Genomic DNA, 18,041 nt, shown 5'->3' with positions numbered 1-18,041 from the left:
TTGAGGTACAGCGTTAGGAACCAACCACAGCCCCCAGCCACGGCTGGCCACCAACACGCGGACAGCCGCTTCGCTTTTCTTAAGACACAAGGTGACGCCAGAGCCTCGGGTCAGTGCAACCTGGGAATAACCTCGCTGAGGGGATGGGGCTGAGGCAAAGCACTCACTCCACAACACCCCCCACAAAATTGACTACCAGTCGAGGGCTGGAGGCCGGCTCCACGACTGCTCTCTCCTGATCTGGGCCGTGAGGCACCTGCCCTCCCAGACCCACATGGTAAGACACACTCCGGTCACACACAGGCAGAAGGCTTGGCGGCCTGCAGGACTTGAGACGGCCGCACACACACTCACTTCTGAATCAGCCACCGACAGAGGCCTTTTCCCAGCAGGCCTCTGCCCCGAGCGTGATCCAGGGTGGTTCTTATCCTTCCGTGTCTTCGCTGTTTTAGATCAGGCTTAAGGCTGGCATCCCCGGGGCGGTGGTCCTGCCACAAGCCCTGCTTGCTCCTACACATCAAGCCCCGGCCGGGCTGTGGACCGGGTGCGCCCGGGAGGCACGGCCCTTCTGGCCGGTTCATCTCAGAGCTTGACTCGGGCTCTCCCCCGCACCCCTACATTCACAGCTCACTGTCCCCCTCCATTTTCTAGCTGTCAGGAGACCCCCTCAAAGAGCAGAGCAGCTAAACAGAGGCTGCGATCTACAGAGTCACAGCAGGAGGACTTTCCACCCTAAAGCCACAAGCTGCCCGCCGGGGGTGGGGGGTGAGGGGAGGAGCACAGACCGGATGCGGGGGCTCAGGAGTGGGAAGGACTGGCCCGTCTGGGCACAGGATCCCCAAGGGCCTTCTCCAGCTGTGATGCACGTCGAAAACGCTCCCATTTCCCAGTCAGTTCTCCGTGACCCTGGGCTTCCAGGGGAGGAAACGTGGCTTGTGGCTGCATCCAAGACAGACACCGCTGCTCCTCAGGGACAAACTGCAACCTGCAAAGTGCCACCAGCGACGGAGAGACGGGACGGGACCAGAGGCCGGTCAAGTACACGAAGCACGCTGTGCCTCTCAACACACAGGAAATTCAAGTAGTTTATTTAAAAACTGCGTAGCTCCATCTTGAAATATATATCTCTCTCTATATATATTCGCTTTAGAATGATCATATTGCAGCATGACTCTCATGCGTTTTAAAGTACTTTATTTAAAAACACATCGACTTGAGGCAGCGAAGAGTTACAGTCCTCTCACTTTATCCGGGAGATGTGTGGGAGGCCTCCCTCTTTCTCCTGAGATCAGCGGACTTAGACTGACCGTCCCAAAGAAGAAAAGCAGAAACTGCTTACTTAGAAAGAGATTGTGGTTTGAAAAGCATTTCCAAACAGCTGCAGCATGTGATGACCGAGCTTCCCCCGGGTGCAAGTTTGGTTCTGCGCTGAAATCGGAAACGCCGTGCTGAGCTGACCTGTGGGGCAGACCGTCCCCCTGTCTGAGACCCGCTTTCTTCATGGCGGGGCGGTCCTGACTCCAGCGGCCGGCGGGGGTGAGCAGGCGCAGAGGTCAGATGGGCGCAGAGTGTCCGGCGTGTGGACCTGGCGGCGGACACAGGTGGCAATGCCATGCTGGGAGCTTTGCCCCCGTGGTCCCCCAACAGATGATTCAAAGACAAACTGCAACGCAAGAGTCACAGCGTCTCCCGGAGCTTGGGACAAGACGACGGGCAGGGGGCGGGCACAGCTGCGAGCGGGCGCAGGGACGGCTCTGCCAGGCTCCAGGGCTGCCCCCGGTGGACTGCCCGGCCTGGCAGGCCTCCCCACCCATCCTGGGGACCCAGCCTCCTCCCAGCTTTGGTGGCGCTGCTACTGCTGCCCGCCGCCTGGGTACAACGTGCCAAACAGGAAAGCAGGAGATGTGTTCTTCAAGAAAACCACAGTTTTGGAAAATAAAGACAAAATTTTTTTTTTCTAAAATAAATCATAGAGAAAAATACTCTCTAATAGCTGCAGCACCAACAAAATGTGACGAGATCTGACAGAACGTTCAAACACCTGTAGGCATCCACAGGGAAAAAATGTGATAGAAAGTGTTTTAGTCACTGACTACACGACCGTTATCTGAAGAATTCAGATAAGATATAGCAAAATACATCAGATACATTTTTGCTTTCAAATATAACTTTAGAAATGCAAAAATCTTATTTTTTTCTAAATCACTTCTCTATATGGTAATTCTGGTTTATAATTTTAAAACATGCAGAATAATATACCTGCAGAACAAAAGAGACAGCTGAAATTAAAAGATCTTTTTTCGATTAAAAAAAATGATTCTTTTTAATTGTGGAAAAAGTAATTAATGAGGTGTTTTCGCCTACTGGCGCAAACCTACCCTACAGCTACTGAGCCTCCACCAGGGTCAGTGAAGGGTTGTAGTGTGCGCGGCCGCCAAGGCCACGGCAGCCGGCCTGCCGGGCGCCACCCCCACCTCCCCGCTGCCCTGGAATGTGTGTGCGGCGCGGCTCAGACCATCGACTCGGTCTCGACGAGCCCCTGCGGGCCCTCCTTCCGGGACAGCTTCAGCACCGTGGGCTTCTCGGCGCTGCCACTCGTGCCTTCGCCCAGCGGCTGGGAAGACAGGCCCTTCTGCTCTTCCTTGGCCTCTTCGGACACCTCTGGGTAGATGACCAGGAAGGCGGCCGTCAGGAAGCCCAGGAAAGAGCCCACGGAGGCCACCATGGGGATGACACGCACGGTCCCCACCGCGTCGACCACGCTGCCCAGGGCGGAGGCCACCAGGATCTGGGAGATGTAGACCTGGCAGGACAGGATGGCGCAGTCGATGCCGAAGCCACGCCTGGAGGTCCCAGGGCTGTGATGCACGTACTGCAAGAGAGGCGGGCACGGCGTGAGGGCAGGGCTCAAACAGGAAAGCCGCGCGCCGGCCTCCCCAGGGTCTGAGATAGAACTGCCTTCCCTCAGTGGCTGCACACCTGCTCACCTGGCTCTCTGTCCCCCCCACTTACACTGAACACAGTTTTGGGGGTTCCAGCCACTGCAGAAAGGCAAGGAAAATAAATAAAACCCTTAAGAATTAGAAAGGAAGAAATGAAACTCATTACCCATGGAGGATGTGACTGTGTGTACAGAAAGCCTGGAAGAATCTATAAATATGCTATGACAAATGATACAATATACCATATTTGAAATGGCAACCCACTCCAGTACTCTTGCCTGGAGAATCCCACAGACGGAGGAGCCTGGTAGGCTACAGTCCACGGGGTCGCAAAGAGTCGGACACAACTGAGCAACTTCACAAAGGCTCAATACTACAGTTTTAACTCTCTCCAAATTGATCCATATAATCAATATGTTTCCAATTAAAAAAAGTCCAGAAAATGATTCTAACATTTAAATAAAAAGGAAACGGTCAAGGTAACTGATTAACAATGCTGAAGAACCAAGCTGGAGAACTTAACACTACCAAGTTTCCTTTAGGTCTTCTCGTAAAACTACTTAAGACAGTGTAGCCACTGTGAGTGGACAGAGCGAGCCACGGAAGAACGTACAGACACCCCCCAGCCAGACCCCCACCACGTCCATGGCTCGGCGGTGGGGGGGAAGGGGGTGGACCCCCCACCACAGCCATGGCTCGGCGGTGGGGGCGGGGCAGGACACCGGTCACGTGACCATCGTACTTGGGGGTGCCGTAAAGTTCTGATCGACCTTAGACCACACACATGCACTCTATCCCAGGCAGACCACAGGCCGAGGGCGTGAGTGCGAGGGAAGACGTGAGCAAGAATGCTCCACCCACCCAGAGCGCGCCAGGGAGAGGCCCAGAGCCGCCCACAGCTGGTGACCGTGCGGCCTGGGCCCCTCCAGCCCCGCCCACGCACCTCTCTGATGTCGTGGTACTGCCCGAGCAGGGCGTAAGGGCAGTAGGAGATGCTCATGGAGACGATGCCCATGGTGCTGATCATGATCATGGCCACGTAGACGTTGGCGAACATGGCCATCACAGCCGTGCCGATGGAGAAGCCCAGCGTGCCCAGCACGTAGATGACCCTGATGCTCAGGTCGTAGTTGTCCAGGTACTTCTGTAGCAAGGCTGCGGGGAGGGGCTGCCTGGTGACTGGAAGGCACGTGGCCTGCTCGCTCCCTTGCCTCCACTGCACTTCGCCTGGCTCAGGAACAGGGACGGGACGCCCCTGGTCTTTCACTCCCCGGCCACCATGCACAGCTCCCGGATGGACCCCAGCTGGCCGTGCCCCACTCCACCGCCAGGGGCTCCACACCTCAAAAGGAGGTCCACCCTCCTGGTTCCAGACCTATAACCTAGTTCTATCCTGCAGCCCCATGGGGACTCCCTACCTTGCAGAGCCAGTCCTTCTAATCCTTCCACCAGTCCAGGCCCACTCGGTGCCCTCTCTGGCCTTGGGTCCTGCCCTGCCTTGGGGACTGAGTTATAGCTGGTTTTCCTCGTGAGTCCCCACCCCTCTGGGTCAGCCTTTCTGACCCAGCCCTCCTGGGAAGTCCTCTAGTAAAGCAGACAGCACTGCGACCGTCAGGCTGGCTGTCCATGGTCACTGGCCGTTATCCAGTCAGCCTCAGGTAGAGACTGAGCAGGGTCCAGGCCAGGATCAGCCAGAGGCCCCTAAAGGCGTCTCTGCCCCATCTCTGGAAGGCGTGCCCGCACGCCACTCCTGAGCCCGAAGCCTATTACTCCCACCCTCTGTCCTCGAGGACACAGTGGACCCCAAGAAAGGCTGCTTGTCTCCTCCAGCCACCCCAACCTCCAGCAGACCCCAGATACACAGCATGCGCTAAGGCAGGACCCGGGACGCCCGCCCTTCTGGCTCAGAGCACAGTTCCTGCAGTGCTGCCATTGCCCTGAGCCCTGGCAGGCCCTCCCCGGGAGCTGGCAGGCGTCCACCCGGAGGACAGCTGAGGGCTCGCAGCACTGCTGCCTCAAGGCGACGGTGAACGGTGACACTGTTGCTGTCCCTGAGGGCCGGCCCCGTCAGGGCAGGGCCTGCGGCCCATGGAGCAGGACGCCTATCGGTCTTTCAGGTCATGGAGCGAGTCCAGGTGCTCGGCTCACCTGGCTGGGGGCCGCTTACCTGAGCAGGTGGCACCGGTGGCCGCGTAGATGACCAGGCCCCAGCAGCCCATCTTCACACCCGCGCTGTAGGCCTGCCATGCTGTTGAGTTGGACGGAGCCTGTTCCAGACACAAGACGAGGGTTCAGGGGGTGGGGCCGGCATGCTGTGCCTCCAGGGGGAGGGGTCGTTTATATTGAAATCACTGGCGCATCTCAACTGCGGCAGCGCAGGGAGGAGAAGCAGCCACGGCCCAGGCCGCTGCCTGTAGCGGACCCTCCGCACTCTCCCCTAGTCCTGCTCCTGCTCCACTATCTGGGCCCAGGACGCCCGCGGCTCCCGCCTCTGGCCTCCCGGAGCCCAGTGGCTGCACGGAGCGGCCTGGTGGGCTGCGTGGGGTGGGGAGGCCTGAGCCGTGACCACCTTGGACCTCCTGGTGCCATTCTGGGCCACACGAGCACAGGTGTGAGCCTGCAGACGCCCTGGGGCCTAGAAGCCGCACCCCCGTGGCCTGGACACCAGCAACAACAGAAAGCTGCTTCAGCCTGTGGGTTCTGGGGCCACCTGTGTATGGCGAGAGCTGGCCTGTCTGCCTCCAGCTCCCTGGTGTTCCCGCACTTCAAAGCCTGGGGCGGGGCAGATGTGCTCACCACAGACCCAGGCCTGGGTGCCCTCTCGCACTCATACACGAGGACTCCTAACCATGTTCTCAACAGGGGCGCACCTGGGCCGGCTGTCACTGCTCCCTCCCACAGGGCAGGGGGGCCTGGGTGCTCACTTTGGGGTCCCCCTCAAAGATGACTTGGCCCATGAAGTCGGTGTAGAATACGGCCTCAGCGATGACGGAGAACCAGGTGAGCAGGTGGCAGAGGCAGAGGCGCACCAGCTCGGGGGGCATCTTCAGCATGGACAGCCAGAGCAGCCGCACGGTGGTCTCGCCCTCGCCCTCCTCGCTCTCTGAGTCCCCGCTGGACGTGGTGGCCCCGCTCTGGTGGCGGCGGCGGTGCTGCCGTGGCCGTGCCTGTAGGTCATAGAGGTCACTCATGCTGCGCGAGGGCTTGATGAGCACCACGGCGTGGCGATAACGGTGGGAGCTGATTTTGCCATAGTAGGAAAAGGTGCTGGAGGCCTGCCGGCGGAACATGTGCCGGCGCCGGCGGGTGGGGCCTGCTGCGGTGGGGGCCTTCAGGGCGGTCTGGCTGTAGGTGCAGGTGCCAGGGCCGTCCCGCAGCCCCGCGTTGCCCCCGTTAGGGAGCCTGGCTGTGCTCAGGGGCTCCTCTAGCAAGGTCTCATCCTCGCTGGCAGGTGCACGGAGCAGCGGGGGCCGGCGGGGCGGCCGGGCGGGGGCATGCTCCTGGCTGGTGCTGTGGGGGGTGCCGGGGCAGGAGGCGTCGTGGAAGATGGAGGGCTCGATGTCCTGCAGGAAGAGCTCAGGTTCCAAGCCCAGCGTGGCCTCAGGCACGTGCAGCACCGAGTCGCTCTTACTGCGCACCAGGCCCTCGTCCAGGAAGTCCAGGGCCAGCTCGTGCTCCGACTGCACCTCGTCTGGGAACAGGGCGCTGCCATCCAGCACGCAGGCGCGGGGGCCAGGGGCTGGCGCACCAGCTGTGTCTCCGCTGCGCTCCTGCTGGGGGCTGTACTGCTCCTCCTCAATGCTGGACAGGTGCAGGGCCACGGACACCGTGAAGATGATGGCCGCAAAGAAGAACAGCACCTGGTTCTGTGTCCGGAACCAGGAGCCCAGGAAGGTCTGGGTCCAGTCCAGCCCGCCCAGCACGTAGCCGATGGCCCCGCCGAGGCCTGGGGATGGGAGGGGACAGAGCAGACGTGAGCAGAGAGGGACGGGCCATGGGGCGGGAAGCTCAGAAAGGTGTTCAGAACTGCCCCCGCCCAAGGTGGGCTCCAGGGTGTCTCGGAGAGAGAAAACGGGAGGAGGGACAGCTGAGCCCAGGTTTGGAACCCTGACCCAACAGCTTCCTGCTTCCTGAATTGAGGGAAGCTGGCGGCCGCCCTGGACTCTCTCCCCACTGACCACCAGCCCCGAAGCTCAGGAGCCCATGTTCCCATTGGATGGGAAAGCGGCCCAAATGGAGGGGGCGGCCAGCACGGGGCCCTGGCCTCGGGCCAGCAACCTAGCACGCCCCCCACCTCAGACCAGTCACTCGGCCCTGCCGGGTCCCTGCTCGCTGCCTCCCCCACCAGGATCTACATGAAGCCGCTCGGGGGTCACAAAGCAGCCTCCCCCAGATATTGACGCAGGGCCCGCTCACCAGCAGAGAAAGCGTGGATGTTGAGTGCCATGTCCTGCTCCTCGCTGTCCACCACGTCCAGCAGGTACGCACGGATGGGCCCCTCTGTGGCGTCAGCGCTGAAATCCAGAACCACCACCCCCAGCACAGTGAGAACGATGCCGATGGGCTGCCGGGTGGGGACATCGCCTAGGGCCAGGCCTGCCGGGACACAGAGGAGCAGCGGCTCAGTGCTCACCTCAGCCGTCTCGGGGGGCTCTGCGCTCCTGGGCACAGCCTCTCCATAGGGGAGGTGGGCTTTGTTTCTCCCGCTGCTCTGAAGCGGGTTATGAGCCAGGTAAGTCTGTCCCTGAACCCGGAGAAAAGCCTGCTCCCTGAAGGCTGAGCGGCTGCTGGCGGTGCTGGACGAGGAGCACTCTGGGCACAGAGGTGCTGGGGGGCCTGGGATCCCCCAACTCTGTAAGTGGGGGTTCCCAGACAGCCCTGCCCCACATGAGGGCCGGGAACCAGGAGACGCACGGGCACAGAGAGAAGTGGCACCAGGGTGCGGGCCACAGTGGGCTGGGGCCACCCCAACAGACGGGTCCCTGCGAAGGCCAGTGTTCCCTCTGAACCGAGCCTGCAGGTGCCTGGAGGGGAGCAGCCTGTGGACTCCTGACCCAGGGACAGCCAGCTTGGGAGGGGGCATGGTGCACAGCTCAGGGAGGCCCCTCTTGCACCCTCTCCAAGCCTGGGACTGCCCCCACCCCGCCAGCCCATGTGGGCCCTGGAGGAGCTGAGTGAAGCTCTGCTGCACACGAAACTCTTCGGCCACCTCCCTTCCTGAGCCTCCCAGCGCCCATTACCACCCGAGGACCGGCGTGGACGCGGGCAGGTTCACCTGCGTCAGGACACAGGTTAAGCTTTTATCTTAGCTGTCGTCAGAAAACAGGACTTTTTGCTTCTTCACATTTCTGACGGGTGCTCTCAGGACAAAAGGTATTTTCCCACAAACAGCTGCTTTAACTGAAAACAAGACGACAGAAAGAAGCAAAACAAACCCTGAGCATGTGAACCAAAAAAAACAAGCAGCAGAGTGGGCCTGGGCAGTTTCAATACCAAGTCTGAGAAAGGAGGAAAAAAGAAGATAATTTCTGAAATAATGCTGGAAACAGGACGTGGTGTCAGATACGCATTAAAAACAAATGGGTCACAACAGGAAGCGCTCCCTGAGAACAGGTTCCCACGGCGTTCCCACGTGGGGCCTGTGGACCGGCCGCCGCCCGGGGGGCCAAGGACGCCCGCCAGCAGTCCCGGCCAGGAGCAGCGGCCTGGGCTCCTCACACCTGCATGCCCGGTGGAGCCCGGCTCCATGCCCCCGCACCCGGGGCGGGACACTCACCGATGGCAGAGCCGTTGAGGAACAGCGCCACTCCGAAGAGCACGCCCACGCAGAGCGCCAAGATGAAAGGCCGCCGGCGGCCCCAGCTCAGGGTGCAGCGGTCGCTTGCGGAGCCAATGAGGGGCGTGAAGATGAGGCCAAGGATGGGGCTCAGGAACCAGGTGAGGCTGTAGTACTGCTCCGGGAGGCCTGCAACACACACCGCTGTCACCCTCGGGAAGGCAGGCGGCCGGCAGCACATGCCATGCGCACACACCCGCCGCTGGAGACCCCTCGGGCAGGCGTCCCCCTGCAAGGCCAAGAGTCTGAAACCAACCAAAGCCCACCTGGGAAGCATCAAGTGGCCCAAGGCCAGACGTGGGCTGTGGAGCTGGGCCCCAGGGTACAGAGCCTTCGGAGCAGCACCCAGGCCCAGCGGGCCCAGGCCGCCACGCATGCGTGGAGAACACGGTGTCAGGCCCACGAAGCTGGCATCGATGGGGGCGGTGGCATGAGGGTGAGGCCCTCTCGCTCCACTGGCGCTGACCGGAGCCTGGGGTCTCAGGAGCGGTGCTCAATGCCACCCTCAGGGACCGGGCCCCCATCAGCCCAGAAAACGGCATATGGCAGGGGGCTGCAGCTTCAGAGAGTAGAGGACCTGTGACCCTGGGCCTCACTGGCCAAAATCTATCACCAGGGCCCTACAGAGGGACCCTGCACCACTGATGCGCTAAACGGCCCCAGCACTTGGGCTTCCAAGTGGCTCCTGAGGGCGACGAGAGGGGACACCTCCGTGCGTGTCCAGCTGGAGCCAGGGGGTTGGGTGTGGTACCCAACCTTGCCACCCGCCCAGAGGCAGGGATGACCGTGCCCGTTTCACAGACGGGCACTCTGAAGCTCAGAGAGGTCAGGTGACCTGCCCCACGTTGACAGAGCACGAGAGAAGGAGCCCCGCATTTAACCAGGGCTGCTTGGCTTCCACGCTGAGAACGGACCCTCCCCGGCCCCAGCGTTTAACCCAGGGCTGCCTGGCTTCCACGCATAAGCACAGACCGTCCCAGCCCCACCCTCCACGCTGTCACCCGGTGACACAACCCCGAGGCCTGCCATCCCTGGGACAGAGATAGGTCTGGCCCGCTCATGCCCGGGATGTACCTCGGCCGCATTCTGCACACTCCGTGGGTTCCATTCATGCCACAGACACACGGGGGAAACAGCCTCCGCTGGCGGGGCCAGGTGGTGGCCGCCCTTCGGGGGGCAGGGACAGACGGGGACTTCAGGCTGGTGTGTTCTGACCTTGACCTGGACAGGGGTCCCTGGGGACAGCTCACCCAGCTAGGGCACGTGGGTCATGCACCTCTGTGTGTTAACTTCAGTAAAGAGCTAACTTAAAAAAAATACAAGGTGGTCCGGCATGCCAGCGACTCGGTCAGCGAATGTTTTACACCGCCAAGGGCGCTGAGGAATGGAATATTGTGCTGAACTACCAAGAAAAATAAACTGTGTAGGAGGAGGAAATCATTTTCAAAGGAGGAGGGAAGCACCTTTCAAAACCATTGCTAGTGTGCCCATTAAAATGTTGATGTGTTCAGCCTAGAATTCGAGGTGTTTGCCTCGACCTTTCCAGAACCTTAGGAAGGGTGAGCTGTGATCCTGTTTGTAAGTCAGCAGGATGAGCTGCTGGTTCAGGAAGTGGGGAGCTTGCTGAGCGTGCTCCACTGATGCGCCGGGGTCTATGCAGTGGGCCTGGGTCCTTGACACTCACTATCAGGGTCCGGCACAGGGGACGGCAGGGCTGGGCCGACACTGCCCATTCTCAAGAGCACGGCATGGAGAACGAGATTCTCAGGAACGACTCCCTCCTCCCCGCACCACTCCTGGGAGTCCGCGGTCGGCTCCAGAGACAAAGGAGAGCATCCTTACCCCAGGGACACAGTCGCTCTTGCGGGGCTTTTTCAAATGTCACAACTTTACTGCTGAACACTGACTAGCCTGGTGCCGGGGCTGCGTGCGGAGCTGCAGCACGCACACACACGCACACAGGCATGTGTGCACACGCCCGCCGTCTCCCCTGGGGGCCTGGCCTTCCTGCTTCAGGCACCAGGGAGCGTTCCGGACTCCACAGCTACCGGCGCTCACCTCCTTGCCCGGTTCCCGGCAGAAGCCTGAGGGGAGCACACCCTGCGGCCCCGCCAGGAACCGCCTGCCCACCCCTGCTCTGGACGCAGCGCAGTCGTGGTGTCTGGAATCTGCCTTCCGGGTCTGCGTCAGTGCAGGAAGAGGGTGTCTCATGGCTCTGACCCCAGGACACAGGCGCCTCACTCCGGAGCCACCCCTCCCAGCCCGAGCGGTCCCTGTCCCTCGGGCGAACTTCTGTCCACCTGAAGTCCCCTTTATCTGGGTCAGCACTGCCCCAGCCAACTCAGGCTTCCTGTCCCCACCTTTCCACCCTCAGTCCCTCTGGGTCACAGTATTTCTGGAGCCGGTGGGTGGGTCCTGCTGTTCGGTCCACTCTCCCGAGTCTCCTCCTGCGGTGTGGTTAGCCCCTTCTGCTGACAGCAGCTGTTGCGGGGCAATGCTGGGCCCGCCGCTCCACCGCCTTCTTCCGGCTGCACCCCCAGCCGGCTCTGTCCCTCTTGCTCCTGCTTTCTCTTGGTGACTTGAATCCTCCTTCACATTTCACGGTGATCCGCACACTGGCGCTTCAGCATTATTTGGCAGTGGCTGCTCTCGAGACTATTACATGTCACCTACAGCCTGAGTGGAGACTGCTCCCCTCCGGTGAGACCCTGGCACCTGTCTGTGCCCACCCAGCCCAGGTCTGTCTATGCTGGAGCGGCACATATGTCACGTCTGCAGACTTGATAAACCCATACTGTGCAGGGAGCGCTGAACAGTCGCTCATTCTAGAGGAAACGATCTTTCTTCTTACCCACCTGTCTTCCTTTCTCCCTCCTCGGGATCCCAGGGTCACGGGGTATCACTTCCCTGTGGCCTGAAGAACTGCCTTCAGCTTCTTCAGCATTTCCAAGAGGTCTGCTGATGACAGTTGACCGCAGTTCTCCTCCTTTTGTCCCTCAGAGGTATTTCTGCCGTGTGCAGGACTCTGGGTCAATGCCTCTACAGTGAGTTGTGCTTGGTGTGAAGTCCACGCAAGGCGGCCTCTGGGAGCAGAATGCTCGGGGACCCGTGCTCTCTCTGTGGGCGCGTCCATCTCCTCAGACGCAGGGCTGTGGGGCTTCAGAGACATGACCTGGGGAATTCTGTCAACCCTTTCTGAAAGGGGTCACGCAACTGAAAGTGAATCTCGGGAAGTTTGTCAAGCTGGGTGCTGCTCAGCAATTCACCCCAAAACTGTGTCCTGCTTGCCCAGGAAAACCACCGCCACGTGGAATCGGCCGCCCAGAGCCCTGGCCCTGCAGGAGTGGCTGTGGGTGCGCATGGATTGCCTGCTGGCTCACAACCCGAGGGGCTGGGGGGGTGCACCCCAGAGTCAGCACCCCCAGCCCCGCCACCCCTTGGCTCCTCCTCCACCAGCACCACCTCGCACCTGTCCCATGGCTGCCATAGCAGCCAGCGTGTGTCTCCTCTGGTGAGGCTGTCACTGTCACCTCCCTCCCCACCTCCCGTCCCCCTCCACCCACAGCAGCCTGGATCCCCCCTTCGGCTCCCCCAAAACTGCCCTCATGGGTCACCAGGCCGCCTGCCTGCCAGTCCAGCTGGCCCTCATTCATCAGGCTTGGCCGAAGCCCCACGCAGGCAGAGCGCATTGGCACACGTGCCGGTTCCCCTGGCTCAATGCTGAGCACCAGGACCCTCCCCCCAAACCCCCGCCTCCTCCCCACCCTGCACAGGACCCCCAAGCCAACCCCAGGGAGGCCTCCGTGCAGAGGTGGCTGGGCCAGGAGCTGGTCAGGATGCAGAGCCCAGGGGGCCACCTGGACCAATGGTGGGGTCCATCTCCCGTGCTTTGTCCCCGATTCTCCTGAAAGTCACAGAGGGGGTGCGAGGCCCCAGCAGCTGAGTGGTCAAGGGTTGGGGAGGGCTGGGTGCACCCAGCGCTGACCACAGCAGGGACATGTCGTTTAAACATGGGGGCGACAAAGATGGACGCATCCCACCACGTCCTCGGGGCTGTGACAAGCCTGAGAACACAGCCCTGGGTCGGCCCCCGTCCGTCCCCGGCGTGGCTGCCGCTGGGACAGCCCGGACGTGGCATTTCCCAGCAAGGCTCTAAACACACACAGCACCGGTGTGTAGTAAATAATTTTTGTTTTCTTCCAGGCAAAAGCGAACAACAATGGTGGGACCAGGAAGGCTGCCAGTTCACAGGAAACGCTGGGGTGTTGTGGCTCGCCGAGGGCTGAGTGAGGTCACGAGCGACTGCGGCCACGCTCGGTCACGCGCGGCCTCCCATTCAACACAACCACTTTTTTGATAAACTGGTCCTTCTGGGGGGAGGGGGCCAGGGTACCGGGAAAGCGGCCTATAAATTGTTTAACAAAAGATCTGAAATGGGAATAGGAACTTCATTCTTTCTCTCAATAGACAAAGCCTTCCTCATCAAGATACGCTTGTATTGTCAGACAAAAACTTCACGATAACACCAAAGCCATGAGAACCAGCTCTGCGTGGGAACTGCTCAGCAGCCTGGGGTGACCTCGGAAGGATCTACCAGCCCTGTGGGGAGCCATCACCAAGTGGCCCTGGTGAGGGGTACAGGTGCGAAAGAGCAACAGTCCGGCCTCTGGACACACACAGGAGACGCCGGGCACGGGCCAGAGGCAGGGTCCTGGGGAAAGGGCCCCCCGCCCCGGACCCCCAAGCCGGGAGGGTCTGCACCGGGCAGCAGGCAACACCTCCTCCAGCTGGAGGGAGGACCACAGAGCTGCAAGGAGCTATCTAGAGCCCCAGGGAGGTAGGGAGAGAGAGGAGGACGAAGGAAAAAAACTAGCTGGGGCGCCTCTCCTGGGGCCTCCCCCTTGGGACAGCAAGTCCTGCTGTCTCCAGGTGCGACGGGCCGGGCCTTGGGAGCCCAGAACTGAACGAGACGTCCCTCATCACAGCATGGAAGCACTGGGACAGGTGCCTGAAGGTGCAGGGCCCAGAGCCCGGGCCACGCAGGGCCAGCGCCATCAGTGCTGGGGGAGAGCCATGTGGCGTGGCCACTTCTGTCCAGTTTGGGCGGATGTGTTCCCTGCAGGGGGGACCGTGGTAAAGAAGGAGCTGTTCCGGAGAGAGGCGACCCCTTGGAAACAGCACAATTCAAACTTACTGAAGGCACCATTACCTAAGTAACGGAAGGTTCTGAACAGTCCTCTGGTAAAAATAAACATCCTTCAGCCCCTCATGTCGGCCCTGAGGCTGGGACTGGTTCCCCAGGAACAGACTGGCAGCCCCACACGGGGGTTGCCCAACACCCGGCGGGGGCACTGGCCCTCTGCTGGACCAGGAGAGGCCTCCACAGCCCAGCAGGGTGCTCCTGGCTAGACAGGACTGGACACTGACCTCTGGGAAACCAGTGGGAACCTCTCTGGGGCCCCTGAGGCCCGGATGCAGGGGCCTCTCCTCCGGGCAGCTCCCAGGAGCACGGCCCCCCACAGACAGGCGCACTGACGGCTCTCCGCCGCCCACCCATCCGGCTCTGACACAGATGTTGCTCCAGGCCACAGTGCCCAGGTCACGGTGGGGGCATCAAGTCTGCCCTGAGCCTCGTGGTGGCTACTTGGCCCCAACTCAGGCTGGTGCCTATATGAGGCCTGGACGTGCTGACAGCCGAGGTCTCTCCCGGCCCCGAGAGTCAATGATCTGAACTGGGGAGGGACCCCAGGCACCAACCTATATGCTGTGATTCACAGTGCTTTGGTTTTAACAAGTGGGGCTGTGGGGGGGGCACGGGGACTGCTGGGGGCACCAGCAGACTTCGTCAGCCAATGTCATGACATCTACATCACGTCAGTGAACCAGGAGCTCAGACACAAGGCGCTGGGATCGCCCAAGGGCTGGGGACAGTGAAGTGCAGACGAGTAGGCAGGAAGACACGCGTGTGCGCTGCCTTCCTGTCAACACATTGACTGTGAGCACGCAATTAACTTTTAAATAGTGGGTGTGCTCAGCCAAGGGCCCCGAGGAGCCCTGGAAGTTTGGGAGCCAGCTCAGGCAGGCCCGGGCTGCAGCTAGCGGGGCCTTCGCAGTCTGCCTCCTGAAAGCACGACGACGGGAAAACTAGCAGGCCGTCCAGAACCTTTAAAAACGGAATTCACACGAAAGGCTGCACCACCCTAACCGAGAGAGATCGTGAGCACTTTTGAAACCCGCTGACCAGGGCTCCCCTTCTCACAGCTGCAGCCAGCACAGGTGGCAGGGCCGCCGGGGGCTGCCTCCCCAACGAGCATTTGCACGGTAATGCCATCTCCAGGTTAGTGGGAGGATCAGGTCGCTGGACCAGCTGCTGCTGGCATGGTTACTGCGGGGTCTGCACATCTCATTTCTAAGAGCAGGGAACACCATACTCTCTCAGAGTTCACAGCAGCCTCTGGTCTGGCCCAGCCGGAAGAGAAGGAGAGGCTCGAGCCCTGATTCTACGCTTTCTGGCCATGGAGCCCTGGGAAAGTCACCTCCCTCCCGGAGCCCCAACTCCAGTGGTTCAGAGCAGACCTGTCCAGGGCTGAGAGGAGACGGTCAGGCCCCTGGGGCAGCCCAGGAGCCTCGCTCAGGGCCTGTTTAACACCGAGCTTCTGTGCCCAGCCTCGCCTCTCTCCAACTGCCCGTCCTGGTGGTTAGGCAGCATGCTGCTCTGTCTGACCCTGGTCCTAGGCTGCTTGCCACTGGCACAGTCTCCCCCAGAGGCCACAGCCACGGTCTCACCACACTCTGCCTGCAGTGTGGCAGGGCCCAGAGCCGCAATGGGGGAAGGCGGCAGCCCAGCCCGGCCCGGCCCCCATGCCAGGCTCCGTGCTGAGCCTTCCTCCCAGGGAAGGTGGAAGCCCGATCCCCGCGCCAGGCTCCACGGTGAGCCTTCCTCCTGGCAGCCGGCTCTCGGGGCTTCAGAGCCCGCCTGCAGTGGCTACCCTGCACGCTGCCCTTGGAGCTTGGGGTTAAAGGGAGAGTGCTCTCCTTGTGCTGGCCGGCTCTCCCTGAGGACAGGGGCTATGGGGCCCCTGCAAGTGGGGGCCTACCTCCAGCAATGCCAGTGATCTGCGCCCCTGTGTTCTGTTCACCAGACCCGGAGGCGAGGCTGGGCCTGACCCATGCTAGCTGCACCGCTGGCCACCACCCCACACAGAGAAATCCACAGTGTGAGACGTCTGCCCTGCTCTTCACTTCAGTGAAACGATTAAAATGCATGAGCTGCACGTGAGGCCCCGCGTACCCACCATGAGCGTCTGATTACAGGGGTGGGCACCCGGGGGAGCGTTCCCCAGGCAGAGGCTGCGTCTACACGGGCTGCGTTTCCCGTCTGGCTCTGGTTAACTCTCGCTTTTCGGTCACACTCTAGCATGACAAAGGTGAAGGAAAGAAGTCTGAGAGACTGTGGGGAGGATGTGGGGACCCAGGGCTCCAGTCGGACCTGTGGTAGAGCGCTCCGGGCAGCAGAGCCCCAGGGGCGGCGGGAAGGAAGGTGCTCAGGGTTGGGGTCTCAGCCGAGGCAGAGCTTGGGGCCCGCACGGAGATGCCCTGGCATCGATCAGAGCAGGCAGCGATGCCCGCTGACTGTGCCAGTAATAAACGACAGCAAAAGGGACACGCGTGAACATCTGGAGGGAATTTGAGGACACGTAACTTGGTAGAAACTGATAAAGCCTGACACTTGCTAGAATCGGTGCTGCCTCCCCCGACCCTGAGCCGAGCCTGTGCCAGCTGCCTCCATTCCTCCTGCCCAGGGCAGGGCTCTTCCAGCTGCGGTCAGCAGCCCAGCAGGCAGGCGTCCAGCCTCGCAGCGAGACTCGGGCTTTTGGTTTTGCCTGGTTCTGCAGTGTGAGCTACGCCTCCTGGGCGTGAAGCGCTCTTCCAGGTTTGCAGATGAAGCACTAACGCAGCCATTCCCAAGTCCTCACGAGGGCTGGCAATTCTTTCAAGTTTCTTTCTGTGATGCTTCCCTGAAGCTAACAAGCTGTAAGAGACACTCATGTGCTCTCTCCAATTAAACGGGGGAAAACGACCTACACTGCACCCGAAGACAAACCCTATTCACACACCATTTCCATCATTTATACATGTATGCATTTTACGTAGGATTTAAATAGTTGGCTTTTTAATGACAAAATTACTACCATCTGGGACATGTCTTGCTGGTGGACACACTCTACACTGGCTGCTTTTAACAGCAAAGAGAGCATTGGTTTCAAAATTTACTATTAAATAAACCTCCTCTCTCTGATTATAATCTTGTTTCAGGTTTAAGAGAAACACTAAACATTTAGTGATTCCCTGGAGAGCTCTGCCTTGATCAGCAGCAGGGGGCCTGGGGGCTGGGCTCCCCCAAAGAGGGACCCATGGAGGACAGGTCACCCCAAACCCTGGTTCTGCACTACCTGGTTGCTCTGCTTAAGTTTATCTGGCTTCTCTCTGGCTTTCGTTACAAAGCACTGCGACCACTTTCTGCAGGGATGACTGACGCACCTTCTGTCCTGTCACCCATGGACACGCTCACCTGCAGCATCCACAGAAGGCCGGCCCGGACCCTCCCTGAGCACTGTCACAGGTGCTCAAGTCCCTGATACAGACGGTAGGTATCCGCACTAACCTATGCACATTCTCACGTATATTTTAAATTGTCTCTAAGATTACTTACCTAATACAACATAATTGCTCCATTCTTGCTTTACTAAGGATCACGTGTGCAATATTGTCAAAGGACAGAATCACTCAGATTCTTCTGGAAATCACCTCCTTGGAGTGGCACCTAAGGCCTCCTGTGATCTGGCCCACCAGGAGCCAGAGCTTCCCGTACAGGACGTGGCACCAAGCTTGTGCCATTCAGACTTAGTCACGGCTCCCCTAACAGGCCACACTTCCCTCTGTGCCTCTCCCTACCACGCCGCAGACTGGAACGTGGCAACGACTCACCTTCGCTCACTGACCCGTGTGCTCCCAGGGCCACCGCCCCCACAAGCCTCCCCACCCCCTCCTCTCTGTGCCCGGCTGCTGCCGCCTGTCGTGTTTCCGCCATCCCCACGCTCACCTTCAACGGAGAAGGCAGTGGCCTGTATTCTGCCCTTCCTTCTCCAAACCATAAATCAGAGCTTTGACCCCAGGCCCGGCGAGCACAGAGCAGCACAGTGTCAGAGCTGGTGTGTGGAGCCGGTGATCTCCTCCAGGCCTCCCCTGACCTGGGACCCTTT

At 60.4% G+C, this 18,041-nt stretch overlaps 1 protein-coding gene across 3 annotated transcripts in view; it reads right to left on the bottom strand.

Moving 5' to 3' along the window:
* Positions 1-1,072: 1,072 nt before the first annotated feature.
* SLC45A4 (solute carrier family 45 member 4) overlaps positions 1,073-18,041 on the bottom strand; it is a 64,002-nt gene continuing 47,033 nt past the window's right edge. For all 3 annotated transcript variants that reach the window (XM_088844824.1, XM_055432107.2, XM_055432106.2), the window contains 6 exons: positions 8,719-8,907; positions 7,359-7,538; positions 5,867-6,888; positions 5,110-5,209; positions 3,886-4,097; positions 1,073-2,872 (listed from right to left, as the gene is read on the bottom strand). In XM_088844824.1, coding sequence (XP_088700950.1) covers positions 2,510-2,872; positions 3,886-4,097; positions 5,110-5,209; positions 5,867-6,888; positions 7,359-7,538; positions 8,719-8,907 — 2,066 coding nt within the window. In that variant the 3' untranslated portion in view covers positions 1,073-2,509. The remainder of the gene's footprint in view (positions 2,873-3,885; positions 4,098-5,109; positions 5,210-5,866; positions 6,889-7,358; positions 7,539-8,718; positions 8,908-18,041) is intronic.

This window comes from Moschus berezovskii, chromosome 16 (assembly GCF_049115385.1).
Source record: "Moschus berezovskii isolate FMDL1 chromosome 16, NW_MosBer_1.0, whole genome shotgun sequence".
Taxonomy (NCBI): Eukaryota; Metazoa; Chordata; class Mammalia; order Artiodactyla; family Moschidae; genus Moschus; species Moschus berezovskii.
Note: the sequence above shows the minus strand (reverse complement) of the source record. Positions and strands in the feature narration are given on the sequence as shown.